At 44.3% G+C, this 18,278-nt stretch overlaps 3 protein-coding genes across 3 annotated transcripts; 1 reads left to right on the forward strand and 2 right to left on the reverse strand.

The window, feature by feature from the left end:
- Positions 1-6,121: 6,121 nt before the first annotated feature.
- Positions 6,122-7,358, forward strand: rps26 (ribosomal protein S26). The gene is made up of 4 exons (XM_079741009.1): positions 6,122-6,144; positions 6,466-6,643; positions 6,902-7,032; positions 7,288-7,358. The coding sequence occupies exons 1-4, from the start codon at positions 6,142-6,144 to the stop codon at positions 7,321-7,323; spliced, it is 348 nt and encodes a 115-aa protein (XP_079597135.1). The 5' UTR covers positions 6,122-6,141; the 3' UTR covers positions 7,324-7,358.
- A 2,451-nt stretch (positions 7,359-9,809) lies between these two features.
- Positions 9,810-15,069, reverse strand: ikzf4 (IKAROS family zinc finger 4; the record flags this gene model as incomplete). Its single annotated transcript, XM_079742561.1, has 8 exons — positions 15,011-15,069; positions 13,944-13,995; positions 13,750-13,857; positions 13,027-13,314; positions 11,587-11,754; positions 11,104-11,250; positions 10,854-10,985; positions 9,810-10,651 (listed from the first exon to the last, which is right to left on the reverse strand). The coding sequence occupies exons 2-8, from the start codon at positions 13,978-13,980 to the stop codon at positions 9,810-9,812; spliced, it is 1,722 nt and encodes a 573-aa protein (XP_079598687.1). The 5' UTR covers positions 13,981-13,995; positions 15,011-15,069.
- A 1,071-nt stretch (positions 15,070-16,140) lies between these two features.
- Positions 16,141-17,621, reverse strand: dnajc22 (DnaJ (Hsp40) homolog, subfamily C, member 22; the record flags this gene model as incomplete). Its single annotated transcript, XM_079742449.1, has 3 exons — positions 16,141-16,314; positions 16,421-16,713; positions 17,066-17,621. The coding sequence occupies 3 exons, from the start codon at positions 17,619-17,621 to the stop codon at positions 16,141-16,143; spliced, it is 1,023 nt and encodes a 340-aa protein (XP_079598575.1).
- Positions 17,622-18,278: the final 657 nt, after the last annotated feature.

The following is an 18,278-nucleotide window of genomic DNA, read 5'->3' on the forward strand; positions in this document are numbered from 1 at the left end:
CGAGATGAAATTGCTTCCGCGGATTATTGGGAGAGGGTGTGAGTGTTGTAGGCTTTTTTGTGTGTTTCAATGTGTGTTTGGCTGAGTGTGTTGCATGTGTGTGTGTGTGTGTCAGTCTGAGTGTAAAGGGGTTTTATAAAGGAGTTGGTGAACTGGGGGGGGGGGGGGGGGGGGGGGGGGGGGGGGGGGGTAGGTGCACGAAATTGATGGAGGGGGGGGGGGGGACCAGGAGAGGCTGACCGGCTGTTCCCACAGTCTGTTCTGCTGCAGCCACCTTTGACACACGGGTCTGCCAGGCGGCGAGCAGGCGGCCATTGTGGGAATAAACCGAGACAAACAAAACAACAGGCCGACGTGACACCAGCATCCCTACCTCTAAGACCAGCCTCCCTACTTCTAAGATCAGCCTCTCTACCTCTAAGACCAGCCTTTCTACCTCTAAGACCAGCCTCTCTACCTCTAAGATAGGCCTCTTTACCTCTAAGACCAGCCTCTCTACCTCCAAGAACAGCCCCTCTACCACTTAGGGACTCTGCTCTTACCTTTAAGACCAGAGTCCCTACTTCTAAGACCAGCCTCTCTACCCCTCTAAGACCAGAGTCCCTACCTTTAAGACCAGAGTCCCTACCTCTAAGACCAGCCTCTCTACCCCTATAGGACTAGAGTCCCTACCTCTAAAACCAGCCTCTCTACCTCTAAGACCAGGTTTTTTATCTCCATAAGACCAGCCTCTCTACCTCTTAGACCAGCCTCTCTACCTCTCTAAGTCCAGAGTCCCTACCTCCCTAAAACCGAAGTCCCTACCTCTAAGACCAGAGTCCCCACCTCTCTAAGACCAGAGTCTTAACCTCCCTAAGACCAGAGTGCCTACCTTTAAGACCAGAGTCCCTACCTCTAAGACCAGCCTCTCTACCACTATAGGACTAGAGTCCCTACCTCTAAGACCAGCCTCTCTACCTCTAAGACCAGGTTTTTTATCTCCATAAGACCAGCCTCTCTACCTCTTAGACCAGCCTCTCTACCTCTCTAAGACCAGAGTCCCTACCTCCCTAAAACCAAAGTCCCTACCTCTAAGACCAGAGTCCCCACCTCTCTAAGACCAGAGTCTTTACCTCCCGAAGACCAGAGTCCCTACCTCTCTAAGACCAGAGTCTTTACCTCCCTAAGACCAGAGTCCCTACCTCTCTAAGACCAGAGTCTTTACCTCCCTAAGACCACAGTGCCTACCTTTAAGACCAGAGTCCCTACCTCTATGACCAGAGTCCCTTCCTCCCTAAGACCAGAGTCCCTACCTCTCTAAAACCAGTGTCCCTACCTCCCTAAGACCAGTGACCAGCAGATAGGCAGTCAACCCTTTACCAAGCCTACCCTATACCAATCCTACCCTATGCCTAGACTACCCTTTACCAAGCCTACCCTTACCCAGACTATTTTTACCCAGACTACCTTTAACCAGACTACTCTATACCCAGACTACCTTTACCCAGACTACTCTATACCCAGACTACCCTTACCCAGACTACTTTTACCCAGACTACTCTATACCCAGACTACTCTATACCCAGACTACCCTTACCCAGACTACTTTTACCCAGACTACCCTTACCCAGACTACTTTTACCCAGACTACTCTATACCCAGACTACTCTATACCCAGACTACCTTTACCCAGGCTACTCTATACCCAGACTACCTTTACCCAGACTACTCTATATCAAGACTACTTTTGACCAGACTACTCGAAACCCAGACTACCTTTACCCAGTCTACCCCATACCCAGATTACCTTTACCCAGTCTACCCTATACCCAGACTGCCTATACCCAGACTATCCTATTGGTAGTCTGGGGTTGGGGACAGAACACAGAGAAATAACAACAACAATTAACTTAGGGACACAACTGAGTCACTGTTCAAACAGGGTGAGTGATACTGTATCAACAAATACATATTGACAGGACAGAACCGATTCACACTGATTCAAATGGAACCGTTTTAAAATATGTCTTTGGAATGGTAGGATCTTGTTCTCCTGTCATTCTTATGTTGAGGATTAGTAATTGTGACACATTTCCTTGTGGTATTAATCCATTTTGCATAATTCCAACCTTAATGACAGCATTATGCGGTAAAGCCATTATCTTTGGCAGCAAATTAACAGACTCTGTGGCCATGGCTTGGAGAAAGTTAATTGAAAAACAAAGCTAATTAAGTAACTTGATAGTTAGCTCAAACAAAACCACACTGTTTTGCATTGAGTCAAGGTCCGAGGGTTTAAAGTAGGTAGTTTCTGGGTCAAGCTGAAGCAAGGAAACCTAACCATCCACATTCTGCTCCAATACAGCAATGCAGCAATCAAGACGACCACCACATATTTTTTGTGCTTTACATGCATAGCTGATGAACTATAATAAAAGCAGCAAACTCCCTATTAAAATTCTTCCTAAATTGTGGAAAAGACGTTGTTGGGTGGGTGGGTGGCGGGTGGGAGGAGCTAATTGATAGCTGTATGATAAAAATGCAGAATTGGGTTTTGGTAACCGCAGAGAACGATAGACCGCCTTGTGGTTGTAATGAACAATGTGGAATGGCATGGATGGCAAAGCCAAGCACAATACTTTTGTGATACTGTGTGTCTTTGTGTGTCAACACGCAATGTTAATCTACGAGTTTGCCTGACGTGTTACAAACTAATAAGGTTTTGTTTTCCCACAAAACCATGGCCAAACCCCTCATATTTACAGAATCATTATGTTACTTCAAGGATCCTTCTTATGTAGTAGGACATATCCAGATAGAATCATCACACATATAATATAAACTCCTGCTCAACTACTCTTTTAACGATGGGAGTCCAAGACAGCAAGGATAACATCTCAAACATGAAGAACACATATAATAATAAGAACTAAGAAGAACACTAATAATTAGTAATTAATAAATTGGCGTATATGCAGTGTGGCTTGTGTGTTGGAGTGCATATTTAAGAAGGCTATGTGTGTTTGTGTTTTATGTGTGTTTATCAATGTGTGGGTGGCTGTGTGTGAGTGTGGGTGTGTGCATATGTGTGTGTGTGTGTGTGTGTGTGTGGTAAATCAGTGTGATGGTGGCTGTGTGTGCATGTGTCTGTACGTGTATTTATGTGTGTGTGTGTGTGTGTGTGTGTGTATCAGTGTGGGGTATGTATGTGGGTGTCGTGTTTATGTGTGTGTGTGTGTGTTTGTGTGTTTTTATCTCTGCATATCAATGTGTTTGTGTGTGTGTGTGTGTGTGTGTATATGTGGTTATGTGTATGTGTGTGTGTGTTTGTGTGTTTGTGTGTGTGTGTGTGTGTGTGTGTGTGTGTGTGTGTGTGTGTGTGTGTGTGTGTGTGTGTGTGTGTGTGTGTGGGTGTGACGCCATGACTGCGCGTGAGGAGGGCAGCTGGGAGGTAGACGCTGTCCAGGAGCGTGGTTACCTAGCAACTGACCTTTTTTCAGGGCAGATGGCAACTCCAGAGTGAGAAGCCACCCAGCATCACAATGGCCTCCTCCTCTCACGTCTCCATCACTTCATCATCCTCTCGCCTTGGCCGCCGCGTGTCACACAGGCAACGGTACGACGCTGATGACACACACGATGGCGTCGCCCGTCCCCCTCTCTCCCATTCTCCCTCGCCCCATATCCCTCTCTCTCCCACTCTCACTTTCTCTCCCTCCCTTTCTCTCTCTCCCCCTCTCTCTAACTCTCTCCTTCTCTCTCTCCCTCTATCCCTCTCTCTCCCTCTCTCTCTCTCTCTCTCTCTCCCTCTCTCTCTCTCTCTCTCTCTCTCCCTCTCTCCCTCTCCCTCTCCCTCTCTCTCTCTCTCTCTCTTTCCCCCTTTCTCTCTCCCTCTCTCTCTCTTACGTTACACAGGCCCGGTTGGACTCCCGACTAGACTGGGGTGTGCAGCAGGGCAGGAAGGGGCAGTGTGTGATGAGGAGCAGATTGTAAAACACTCATTTGTGTTCACGGACCTCCAGACACCCTAAGCCAAGGCCTCCTCCCGTTGTCGACAGGGCATACCTTCACAGGAGCACATGTGTACACTTATATGTGTGGCACTAAACCTGTGTGTTCCATGCGAATTAAGGTGTGTCCCATCACTGATTCAACACTTGTGTCTATTGAGTTTGGTTGTGTATACGGTGGCTTGCGGTGCTCATTGTGATATTGGTTTTATTGACCCCTGTGTACAGACCGTGACCTCTTGCTCATGTCGAGTGGTGCGGCGTCCGGGGCCCCAGAGGGCCTGTTGAACACCCAAACAAAATCATCTCCTCAACCGCATGACAGTGGAGATCAAGCCTTCTACCACTTTTGTGGTCCTCACAGGGGAGCAGTGAGGTGCCTCTGTAGATATATAGGATCCCATCCACTAAAACAAGAATAGTACTATGATTGGGAATGGAAAAATACTGACCCCAACGGATCAGATCAGTAAAAGGTGGGGATCTGACTTGCAATAAAACCCAAAATATAACAATGGGAGAGTTGACCATGGTGTGTTGGAATCCCAGCGAGGTCTGTCCCCATTTGAAGCTATTTAAATAAATCCTATAGACCAAACACATGCAGTTTCAAATATGGCTTTTTTGTATACATGGTGAACCTGAATCTGATTCAAAATTCATGCATTTTAACACAAATCATAATTGTTTCACCAAATAATTAAATTTCGTTACACAAATTCCATTCCGCCTGCATGAAGGCTATTCTGGTTCAAATTAATTCAATCATTTGTTTTCAAGGTAGAAACAATGATGATGTTTTTATAAATGATCCAAACTGACCAAACGGTACAGTACAGAACGTTGAAGGTAAGTCCGTTTATTGTCTGTAAACCACACCTAACTCCGAGATACAGAGAAACAGAGAGAGGGAGTTTGGTGAGAGGGATTTAATGGGATTGAGCGCGAAGGCCTAGTCCTGACACAGCAGCGGAGGAATGTTTATGTGCTGCACTCTAGGAGCCAGCCGGCGTGCACGAGACTATGACACAGTCCCGTGTCACCCGCCCTCCACCACACTCTGCCAAGTGTGTTCCTACTCACTGAGGGCCCTCATACTGCCGCACAAGCACACACACACACAACACTTTTTCCCGCACCCTCCTAGACACAGGGTGCATGTGGCACCTAAGGATCCCAGAACCTGAAATAACTGAAATTGTGTCATATCTTCAGTCAATACCTACAAAGTGGATGTCACAGATTGTGAATAAGGAATAACGTAAACCACATGTCTGTACATAGATTATAGCTAACTCTTTGGGGTTTTGTGTGTGTGTGTGTGTGTGTGTGTGTGTGTGTGTGTGTGTGTGTGTGTGTGTGTGTGTGTGTGTGTGCGTGCGTGCGTGTGCGTGTGTGTGTGTTCGTTTGTTCGTGTGTGGCCACACTGCAGTTCGGCACCTCTTCAGTCCCATCAATTATACCTCTGCATTTGGCAGCGAAGCCAAAGACATTTCTCCTGGCAACTGTCTTTTAGAGGCCGTGACGCAGATAACAACAGGAGCAACTTCTTCCAATCCACATGCATACTGGGAAATAACTGCATCAGACATTTGCCCCAGTCTCTGTCTCATAAAAACTCAACGGTCGTCATCTCTTTCGTATTCTCACACAATCTATGAAGGCTAATCAGTTCCAGAACCCAAGGTGAGGACGCTGCCAGCCGACTTCGAGGGGGCTCCGTTTTGCACCCTAAAACTCTACAGTCCGTCTCGTACCATGAAATATTAAAACGATTAAATTAAAACAAAACGTCAAGGTGCATAACGCGTTCTGTTCAGTATTTAAAAAGCACATGTGAGTGAATGGGAGAATCCCAACAAAGAAACTGTTTAATTAATACTTATGTCGTGGTATAATACCCCCATCAAGTGGCCAGTTATTACATTGCAGTAATCCCTTCGAGGATTCAAAGTCTTTCTTTTGAATATAAAATGAAATAATAAAAAAGGTTTATACAATAATTAGACAACTATACTTCAGTTTAAAACAATAATCAAATAATATTGACAAAAGGCCTTTTGATTGAAAGCTAGAAGAACACCACCCGGAAAGGTTACTTGAGCAGTCGGTTGTGCTTCCGGTCTCTCTTTCCACCTCTCCTCGCTCCACGATGGTGAGTACCGCTGCGCGCTCGGCCCCGAATTATCGTATAGAGTGCTTAATCAAATGTAAACACGCTTACTATAAATGTCAAAACACATTTATAATAACCTAATTCGATAATTGTGTCGACGTAACGGTGGTCTTCGACTACCGATAACATATAAGACACGAGACTGGAAAACCTCGTTGCGCGGCGATTGCTAATCGTGCTAAGCGAAATGCTAGTCGGCAGTGTTCGGAAATGTCAGATATGTTTTAAACTCCAACATTCGGTTTTCAATGGCATACAATGAGTTGACCCGTCGCTGTTTATTTGTTTACCCTTTAAAAGACTAAGAAGAGACGTAACAATGGCCGTGCCAAGAAGGGCCGCGGACACGTCCAGCCCATCCGCTGCACGAACTGCAGCCGTTGCGTGCCCAAAGACAAGGCCATCAAGAAGTTCGTGATCAGGAACATCGTTGAAGCCGCTGCGGTCCGTGATATCTCCGAGGCCAGTGTGTTCGACTGTGAGTGGGGCAATCAGAATAATGCATTACATATTAATGCGCAGTACACGAGTACAAATCTTAGGCTTGGTTCCTCAACAGCCACACAGCAGCATTTTATAATCAAAACCATGCTGGTCCACGTTAATTGTACAAAGTAAATTTGTGTATTGTGCAACATTATGTTTAAAATGTCCCATCCTTGAATACTCTTTGTGGTAAATAAGAACCAACCTGAAGAATTTGAATTATAAACAATGATTATTATCCACTCTACAGCTTATGTGCTACCGAAGCTGTACGTGAAGCTGCACTACTGCATTAGCTGTGCCATCCACAGCAAGGTAGTGAGGAACCGCTCCACTGAAGCCAGGAAGGACAGAACTCCTCCACCCCGCTTCAGGCCAGCTGTAAGTAGATCAGTAGGCATAGAACCAAATTCCCATCCTTTGTTCAAGTTGTTTAACCAAAATGTCCTGCTAAGAAACTAGACAATCCGGATGTTAAATTTAGGTGTAATGTGTTGGCCACGGGTACTATAACTATTGATCCCTTTTGCTATTGAATAAAATGTGGCGTATTGAGAGATCTGTCATTGGTAATTTGGTTATTCTTGGTGCAAACATAAATAATTAACCATACCTGTTTTCTTTTCTCAATTCCAGGGTGGCCCACCACGCGCTCCACCAAAGCCAATGTGATATGGAAAAATTTTGAAATAAAAAGTCCCAACATATTCAGCATTCTGTCTGTGATTTTAGTCTGTACATTTAGGACATTTGGCAGATGTTTTTTATCCAAAACAACTAACAATAAGTAGTTTTGTAAGGAGAAACCATCAAACATTAGGATGTTCTTAAAACGAAGCACCAACAATCGCTAGGTTAACCCATTCCCCGTACAAAGCTAGCTAGGATAAAATGCTACACAACCAAGTATTCTATTTTATTTGTCAACTGTACAACATACAATAACTATGTAGGAGGGGTGGCTATGCAGAGTCCAGGTGACCTCTGAACAAGTGAGTCTTTGCGGAAGATGGTGATCGTCTCAGCGGTCCTGACATCAGCAGGGAGATCGTCCTGCTACTGCGGAGCCAATACAAAGAGTTGTGACTTGGTTCGACCGTTGCTTGCTCTTAGCGATGGTGGTACCACAAGTCAAGCTACATGCTCTGTACAAGTTGTCTACAGTAAAGGGTCTTTCATTATCTGAAGGTTGGTGCAATGTCACCCAATGAGCTGTTAACTGTCAATGATCCCTTGCACCATACAATGCATTAAGCTAGTGAGGACTGTACAAACACTTTTACATAAACATAACTTTATTGACAGTAAAAAGTTATAGAATATCCAGGTATACGCAAATAACTGCAATTACATCTCGGAAAGCAACATCACTTGGAATAATGAGGCAGTTGTACTTGTTGAGGTAAGTGTTTTGTCATTACATAAATTCCACAAAATACTACAGAACATTTAAAGGAAACCAAAACCCATGCCCCATCTTCACTTCAGAAAATGATATATATCAAATATTTCACAATTCATGTTTAAGCAGAAAAATGGCAAGCACACATGCTATACTTCATTCACACATTTCTGTACAGTGCATTTCATTTTTTTCCTAACAAGGCTTCAAGTACATTTTTTCCCAGCATTTAAAACAAAGCGACTAACCCACAAAAGCATGTTAGAATACTGAATTTGGTCTCCTTCAGGTCAAACATATACATCGTTAGGCAACTCACCATACTGTAGCAATAAGGTATTTGGGTGCTAGAAAGAAGCAGGAGGTAACAGTTTATAATCTTGAGGAATATGCTGGATAAAATTTGGGATATAGCTAAACACCAAGACTAACATTGAATATTAAACCACAAAGGCTTTTTAAATAAGATATTTCTAATTACACTATTACTTTTTTTATATATATATACTTAGCCATGACCACCTAGTGGGAAACCACAAGGACTCTGAAATTGACCAATAGTAAATCCTTTGACACCCAGTACACTTCAATATGAGTGCAGCACATAGCCAGCACGTACAGAAAGCTTCTGCAGAAGACCGGCACCAGTTAAAAAAAATAAAAACTGGGTCATCCTAGATTAAGATCCTTCAGTCAATCAGTGCAGTCAAATGATTAGAAAAGGGCAATTGGTGGGAGTCACAAGAGCTTCCAAGGAGATCCTCTTATTTATATTGGGAGACAATCTAAAAGTGCAAACTTTCCCAGGAAGCCTGGGAATGCCTCAGACTCTTCACAACACTACACGGTCACGGTCTGATCTGCACCAGAATTCCAAGGCTCACTTCCACCCCCAGCAAAGTTTCCTATATCCTTGACCCAAACTTAACCCAAGGCAAACATTAGATAAAATATATTTTTCACTTTTTATTTCTTTCAGCTTTTGCCCTTGCTTTGATTATATTTTAAGCGCAGCAGTAGAACCTTTCCAGAGGGACTTTACATGCAACATTTGCTGTAAACACGAGGTACATTTAAGGCAATCCACTTCTGTGCTTCATCTATGATAAAAGATTCTCCCCGACCCGAGTGCATATTAATCTAACCTGCCTCCCTCCCTCTCCCCACCCCCTTCATAAATCACATGAATACAAAGCTCTCTCAGTGCATATTTAACAGACTAATTTGCTATTTCAAAGATGTATGTGCTATGCTTGCTCTTTGATTAGCTTTGTGTTACAAGCTTTTATGAACAATAGGTTTATTTTTTCTATCCAAATTATAAGTCAGTTCAAGTGACCTATCAAAGTGCCAAATAAGCCTTTTATTAAAAAAAAATGGTGTGATAATTTCTAAGCACCAGTTTTCCTTAACATCTTGTAATGACAGGAAGTCCCCCCCGAAAAGGCACTTTTGGAGCAAAACAAAATGTTTTGCGGAATGATTTCATTTGGGGGTGCAATCAATAATAATTTGTACCTCCATTTGTATTGTATGATGCTGAGAGAGAATGTTCTCGTATGACCTGCTGTAAATGGTCTTAAATACATCAGGGTCATGCCACTACTATCATTAACTATTACAATAGTTACAGTAATAATCGAACCTGGTGCAGAACAAACCGGATCCAACACAATAACTGTTCCATCCATCTACCATTCATCTCAGCCCTCGCCCTCCACAAACCTGCCCCGCTGCGGCCCTCAGCCTGGCGCCTTCAGCCCATCTGGTGCTCTCCCCGGCTGATGTGAGAGGAGAACTCGTAGCGATCCTGGCTCCGGTGGCCACAGATGTTGCACTCAAAGGGCTGGCGGAAGCCGTGGCAGCCCATGTGGATGGTGAACATGACGTGGTCCAGGAAGAGAATGCGGCAGTGTGGGCAGTGGAAGCAGCGCATGGCACGGCCCTCCCTGTCCACCACCTGCAAGCTCTCCCTGGAAGACTGGGGCGACCCGGGGCTCTTCTTCACCGCTGAGAGGCGGACGGGACACGCCCTCTCCCACTCTGGGTCGGAGTCTTTGGCCTGACTGGGGATGGAGCTGGGGCGGCTGCGGGCCATCGCCGGGGTCAGGGGGTAGTGTAGGTGCTGCAGGTTGCGGTGGTTAGAGGTACTTGTTGGGGCAGCGGCCCCTGTGCTCTGCTCTTCCGCTGTGCTCTCCGTGTCTGTGGAGTCCGGACATTCGTTGGGAGAGTTGTTGGCACTGTGGGCTGAGGGAGGCTCGTTGCAGCCTTCACCTGTGTCCGGCCCCGCCCGACCGATGGACACGATCGCCATGCCACTCCCGCCACGGGCACATGTGCTCTGAGGAGCCACGCGACCGTACACAGAGCCCATGGCCATGGGGAGTTCAGACTGGAGGCCGGGGTGGGGCTGAGAGAGCTTGGGAGGTTCGTAGGTCTCAGTCTTCACCCGGCCTTCCTGGAGGTACTTGGAGCTGGTTCCCAACAGCCGGACGGACTCCCCAGCAGACTGGGAGTTAAGGTGGTCCCCTTCCTTCTCAGAACCAGAGGACAGCTCATAAGGTGCTTCGGGCATGTTAAGACGCATGTGCTTTTCACCTGCACAATGTAAAAAAATTTGTACTGACTTCATAAGGGATTGACCTAACCAAATATAACATGCAACCATTCACTCTTAATGCACAAGTTAATGTTTATCCTATCTGAATTTTTTTTTTAAATTTCTATGATGTGTAATATAATTTCTTATCGTTGATATGAAAAATTTAATCTCTTTGTTGAAGTAAAAGAAAAACCTTACCCAAAAACTTCTGGGGAGTAGACCTCTTGCGTTTGGTGATGCTATTCGTGAGCCTCTCCACAAACGGGAGCTTTTCAGTCGATGGCTGGATCACTGGTTTACTCATCTGCTCTGGATCAGGAGAATCCTCACCTGGAAACAACAGGGTCATTGTCATTGATACGTGCACAGAGAGACTAAGGTACATAGAGTGACATGCATTGGCGTTTACAACGGTTGAACTGGGACTCTGTGTAAGAGCAGTGGATACCTTGTGCTGATGGTGTACCGGTGGTGGTCTGGTGACTCTGCCGGCAGCTGTGGCAGCGCTCCATGTGTTCCTCCAGGGTGCTCTGCTGCTTGTAGCTGCGCCCACAGTGCTCGCACTTCAGGGTCTTGCCTGCCTTGGGAGACGACACTATGGGATAGAAAAATGAATTTTCAGATGGAAGAATGTGTTGAATTATAATTGAACTGAAGTTGGATAGATGTTGGACATTTTCATGTGTTCAAGAGAATGCTTATTTAAACTTAACATGTTCAAAAGGAAAATGCTTCCACAACAGCATTTAAAGGTTTGACCAGGTTTAAAAGACGTATTCTGTCCCCTGTAAAGTGCATTCCTCCTAAGCACAGAAATGTCCTCTAGACCTCAAGTTGATCGACGATAGGAATGTCAAATAGATCAGACTAAGTCTGATCTATCTAATCTAGTCTATGTATTATTTACATTCCAACTGAATTTAACTGGTACCTGCATGTGTGCGCAGGTGTCCGGTGAGGGCGTCCCTCCGGCGGCAGGCGTAGTTACAGATGGGGCATTTGAAGGGCTTCTCTCCTGAATGGAGCTTGATGTGTCGCAGCAGGTTGCCCTTCTGGGTGAAGGAAGCTCCACACTGACTACACTGGAAGGGCCTTTCGCCTGACAACATTCATTCAGACAGACAGACACAAACACTAATTGACGGTTGTGATTGGGGGAATTTTCTCTGCTTTCTTTGTCATATTGTGACTGTGACTCATTGTTGCACAGCTACCAGCTTAATCACTAGCCACCACAACTACAGCACCACATAGTCGAACAACACACCTTAACCTTACTTAACCTAGTCGCTCACCAGCTTCCGCAAAATACTCGAGACTCATTTGTTCAGAGTTCATCTAGACTCTGCATGGCCTCCCCCTCCTACGCACTTATTGTATGTTGTTCGTCCTGGCACTTAATCTACTCACTTATTGTATGTTGTACGTCCTGGCACTTAATGTACGCACTTATTGTATGTTGTACGTCCTGACACTAAATGTACGCACTTATTGTATGTTGTACATCCTGGCACTTAATGTACGCACATATTGTATGTTGTACGTCCTGGCACTTAATGTACGCACTTATTGTATGTTGTACGTCCTGACACTAAATGTACGCACTTATTGTATGTTGTACGTCCTGGCACTTAATGTACGCAATTATTGTATGTTGTACGTCCTGCCACTTAATGTACGCACTTATTGTATGTTGTACGTCCTGGCACTTAATGTACGCACATATTGTATGTTGTACGTCCTGGCACTTAATGTACGCACTTATTGTATGTTGTACGTCCTGGCACTTAATGTACGCAATTATTGTATGTTGTACGTCCTGGCACTTAATGTACGCAATCGTTGTATGTTGTACATCCTGGCACTTAATGTACGCACTTATTGTATGTTGTACGTCCTGGCACTTAATGTACGCACTTATTGTATGTTGTACGTCCTGGCACTTAATGTACGCAATTATTGTATGTTGTACGTCCTGGCACTTAATGTACCCAATTTTTGTATGTTGTACATCCTGGCACTAAAGAATAGTACTCGTGTAGTATCTTTGTTGTGCACAGGCAATGGGTTAACCTAGCGATTGTAAGCGCTTTGCGATTGGTTCTATGAACATCCTTACTGTACCAACAGCAATATATTGTTTCACCTTCTTCTGACAAATGCACTTATTGTAAGTCGTTTTGCTTAAAAGCATCTGCTAAATCCCCTAATGTAAATGTAAATGTATTGCATTCATTCTTCTGTGTTCCTTGGATTTGGAGAGTTTTTCCGTGCCCTTCAGAAGGCCTGAGGGTTAGGGTAAACCCATAAACCTAACTGTGATGAAGGGCTGTACAAATATAAAGGACTTGATCGATTACAATTTTCTCACCGGTGTGGCTGCGTTTGTGCACCATAAGGACATTCGGTCCAATGCAGATCATTCCACAAATATCACACTGGAGCTTGCCATTGGGCAGCCGAAGAGGCCCCGGAGAGATGGGCTTGGGGCTGGTTAGCTCACTGTAGATGTGTCCCCTCTCTCCAGCAGACACACCAGCACCATGCTCTTTGCTCTGCTCCTCTTTAGTGGGGTCTCTGTCCTCCCTCACAGACTCTCTGGGCTGCGGACCCACTGCCGGTTCTTCGTCGCTGTACAACTCAACCTTGATGGAGTTTGCTGTGCAGAGGTGGAGATGATTGTCTGACATTGCATGTAGGCCATACCTTATCTCATACTGGAATAGTAAAACATTCCCTCATAAATCAGTACTTTGGTAAAATGAATTGTAAATCATTATGATTATTGCATTAACCTGGTGGTTAAGAGATTCCAGGTTAAAAATTAAAAAATGTATTTCTTGTGGAATAGCCTTTTGGTAAAAATAACAGTTTTTGCATTGCTCAGATAAGGTACAATAAAAATTAAGATACACTTTGTAGGTAAAAAGTCCCCAAAGGAATTCCTCAAGTAAAGTATAAATGCTCCCAATATTGGCATCTGCACATAAGCCTACCAGAGTGAATGTAATCCAGTACTCCCCCCCCCCCCCCCCCCCCCCCCCCCCCCCCCCCCCCCCCGCCCCAAAGGGATACACAACAAAAGAAGACTGACCACTAAGGGAGCGGTGTGGAGAAGACTTCTGACTGTTTGAAGAACTGACCGAACGTCCTCGAAGCCCACAATAAAAGTCCTGTTCAGTAGCTGAGTCACCTCCGCTGCCTGAGGACCCAGACCTCGGCATGTTTTACACACCACTAAGGACATCTGTAAACAGGACTTGTTTGGCTCATCTGAACTTGGCTTACCTGGTAAGTAGGAGTCATTGCGGTCATCAGCATTCATTCTCCCACCAGAAGCCTAAAGAAAAATTGGATGGGTATTGATTTAATTTGCTGTGTAACATAATGAAACGCTAACTGAATAATTGTTATATTTTCTTGAAACAGTCTACCAATACCACATGATGCTCACCCTCTATCTATCTATCTATAGGTGTATGTCTTACAGTTGTCTAGATTAATATTATTACTAGGTTAATAAATGGTAACTAATGGCTTTCTTCACTTCTCCACGGTAATAGGAGGCAGTTTATAGATACGACCACACAGCAGAAGACCTCTTGTTTCTGTAGGCTTTAGGCCCACATAAAGGATTATTAGTACTTTGATTCTAACAAAGCATTGCCTACTTTGTGCAAAAAATATATGCATAAATGTTGATCAATTAAGCCATAGGCTATATATTGTCATCTATTATATTATTAATAATAATACATTAGTAGCCCATAGATAGGGGTAAACCCTCACAGATACAGCGGTTAGCAGAGGCGATGGGGCGAACGGGGGGCGTTAACAAAGATCAGCGGGATTTCGTGCACAGGTTGCGCATTAGGCGCAACAGGCATGATGCATCCGTGCAGATGCATGGAAGTCACATTAAGGTGCGCGCCGCGCGACTAACTGTCGACACTTCTTTATACACATGCATCGGCATACATTACGGTATTGAGTTACATGGCAATTATTTGTCAGCCTTCCACCCGGCTTCACCCCACTGTATTCCTGCCAACTGGTTATAATATATATCGTTTTGAGCTGTGTTTTCTAACACATCTTCCTGCGCGTAATGCTCTGACTGTCATCTCGAAGAGTTGTTATAATGCTGATGTCTGTCTGCACGAAAGCAGGAGCCGTATAACACTCGGCATGCCGAACAGGTCTCTGCTGTTCAATGTTGCACAGCCGTTGCTATGGCACCCGACCACCCGACAAACGGCATTCACTCCATCAAGTACTGGAAACATGTTTAAAATATATCGCAATTAATGTCATGTCGTGTCAAGCAATGCACGATCCGCCGCCGAGTCTCCTACCTGGCGACCGACTGATATTCCCCGTTCTTAGATGTCTGGATGGCTGTTTGTTTTCCCAGGCGACGACAGCATCTCCGGGATTTTTTTTATTATTTTTTTTTTACCTGGGAATCCCAAACAACTTCCGGGCCCATGCTGGGACTGAACAACAGAGCCTTGATCCGCTGCTGATCACCGAATGCATCGATGCATGCGAGGTGCGTGGATATGGAATTAAACCACCTGTTGACATGCAATAATATTAAACGAGAAATTGTTTCACCCTCCATTTAACGGATTTGTTTTTTAGACGACAATCTAATGTAAAATTCTATACATTAGATTGTTGTCTTAAACCAAATTAATTTAATCAATTAATTGGATATGTAAAATTATATGCATATTGCAATGGTTGCCCATGTTGACGCCTACGGCCCACTTGATTGTATTGGCACAGGTGTGTAGCCTAGGAGTGTGTGACAAACATGCTGCCATATGCACATATGGCAGGTCCATGCATACGGGTAAGGAGTGTGATATGCAGGATGTCGCATTATTTAAAAGTGCTTAAATCAAGCCAAGACAAGCGTGGATCTTATAATACAGCAACATTAAAATTAGGATCTGGCGACTGATGTGTTGTTTCACTACACAATAACAACACAATTTAGGCCTACTATGCTTTTAATTCACAATAATTAAGTGAGTAAACATATCAATCATGCGAGAGGTCAATTGTAATGCGAAGGGTTAACACAATTTAACTGTTGATCAAAGTGAGCAACCAGAACTTGGCTTCTTGTAAACATTTATAGGAAGCAATCTCAATAGGAAGTGACGTTGGTGGCACTGTGTGTTGGGGGGGGGGGGGTCAAACAAGACAAACATGATTGCAATCATTGACTGTTGTACATTCATTTTCTGCTTCTTATTTATTTGCATAAGAAATATTTGCAGGATGCTACTTTTCTGCCAGGCGTTTTGGTTCACAGGTGTATTATCTTTGAATAATCTGATATTAGGATTCATTGTAGTATATGTACACTGCCACAAGATGGTGCTAAATTCCCGTCAAAAGTATGTACTCCGTGTGTCTTGATCATAGCTGAACACTTGAAACAGAGGCAATTCCTCCAAAGAGAAGGTACCATCTATTTGAATCGGTTTGGTTTGTGCCGGCGAAGAACCTCATAGGCGTCATGGATCTTTATGAACATAGCTTCTGCCTCCTTGCTGGGGTTGTGGTCTGGGTGCCAGGTCTTGGCCAGCTCCCTGTATGTGTGAGCGATCTCTTCAACAGAGGCATCTGCTTTCAGAGACAGTACCTGGACATACACAATAGACAGCTCATCAGTTACCTTTTTAAATTCATGATTAAATGTTTACAACTATTTTTAAATATATTTTATGCATCACCACACAAGGACTTACATGTAATGCATCTATTTCTCTTTCTGTGTACTCTGTGAGAAGTATTTCCAGAACCTTCTTCCAGGCCTCTTCTGTGTACCCCCCGCCTGTTATAGCACATAAGATCCTATATGGGATCAGTAGCATGTACTCGACAAAACCACGCAGCCAAGGGAAGAACCAGAAGAAATTCAGCAGCTCTGCCAGACAGTCGGAGATGTAATAAACAGTGGCTGTAGTGTTGTGGAAGATACAATAGCCCAGTGGAGCAGAGAAGGCGAGCCAGGCCATCCCCAGCTTATACAGGCGGGGACCTGGAGGGCAAACCAGGGGAAATAAGGAAAAAACGAATGAATTAACCAATATTTATTGGATTCCTACTATTCATTGAAATTATGTGTTTGTTTTGTAAAAATAAATGTATTGCTATAAAGTTTCTGAAGATGTCAGTTTTTATGTATTACATGTTATACAATTGTCTTATGATTGTCCAACCTAGTCAATGTGCACTTTCATAGCATGTCAGTCTATAAGACGAACATGCAGATTGTCCTACCTAGTCTACGTATGCTTTCTGAACATGTTTGTCCATATAAACATGCAGGTAATCCTAGTTTATGTGCTTCAGGAACATGTCAGTCTATATGAGCATGTATATTTTCCTACCTAGTCCATGTGTGCTCCTGGCCGGTCTTGGAGATTTGAATCTGCGATGCTGTGCTGCAGTGACACTGGCCACCAGACTAATGGGCAGGGGTGACAAGGTGCTGCCATAGAATATAGGGGAGGTGATGAGGCAGGCAGTCATGGTCTTCTGGATGTCTGAAGTCTGCTGGCCAACGTCAGCCACCAAGTACACCCCCGCACCAACAGAAAGGGGCAGCACAATCAGGTAGAAGAAACTCATGGAGCTGAGCCCTATAAGGGATACTGTTCCAAAGTAAATGCCCACACACACCTGCCCAGCAAGCCTGGTGAGGCCTATAGGGGGAGGAGTGGCAGCATCACGCTGCCTTCGGATCTTCACTCCCGCTGTCTCTTGGTTGGCCTCGTTCACATACGCAGGGATACGTATGAACTCTCTGGCCCAGCCGATGCCAAACCCTCCAAACGTGAGCATCCACAGCAGAGCATGGCTGTCTCTACCTAGATATATATGGTGCAGGCCTAGTGGGCCACCTGCGGCCCATAAAGCATACGCTACTGTCAACCTTTTGCCCATGCTGGGGCCCTCAGTGAATCAAATAGTGCACAATGCTGGAGAGTTGACTCATCCTCAACAGTCGGACCTGAACAAGCAGAAATGGTATTAAAACTGGGAGGTAGATATTATTCAAGTATTTTAGTTATATTTAGATTCTGATTTGGCCACATGAAGTGTTAAAATAATCTAAGGAATGTACCTGTTAAGATATGGAGTCTGAAGCATTGAACGTTTAAACAGAGATTAAACATTAACATTAAGGGCTATCATTTTTTTAAAATTAAAATACAAATCGAGATAGTGATAATCGTATGTTTATAAGAAATGCAATATAGTCGACTAACTACTACAGCAAGTAAGGAAACTTCAATTATGATTTAAATATAATTCCTTACCGCAGATAATCCCCTTTACCCTCGTAGTTTAAGGGATCGGTCACAACATTGCCTTGGACTTTGGATTATGATGACACATTGCGCACTGAAAAGCTGTACGCATAGAACTGACCAGTGGATCATCATTACCTGGGTAGTGCCAAGGGATTGGCTTTTCATGCCTACACTGTAGATAAAGGCTGTCAATTGTTTTATATTAAACCACTGACTGTTTGAGGAATCATTCATATCAATTGCAATGCTGGCCACTGCATAATATGTGACAGCAGCAATTGTATTT

The sequence above is a fragment of the Pollachius pollachius genome, assembly GCF_949987615.1.
Source record: "Pollachius pollachius genome assembly, chromosome: 8".
Classification (NCBI taxonomy): Eukaryota; Metazoa; Chordata; class Actinopteri; order Gadiformes; family Gadidae; genus Pollachius; species Pollachius pollachius.

What these genes read in the sequence shown, in the direction of transcription:
- rps26 (XM_079741009.1), top strand. An exon ending in CGAGGCCAGTGTGTTCGACT is followed by an intron (nt 6,644 to 6,901) that starts GTGAGTGGGGCA and finishes TCCACTCTACAG; the next exon opens with CTTATGTGCTACCGAAGCTG. An exon ending in CACCCCGCTTCAGGCCAGCT is followed by an intron (nt 7,033 to 7,287) that starts GTAAGTAGATCA and finishes TCTCAATTCCAG; the next exon opens with GGTGGCCCACCACGCGCTCC.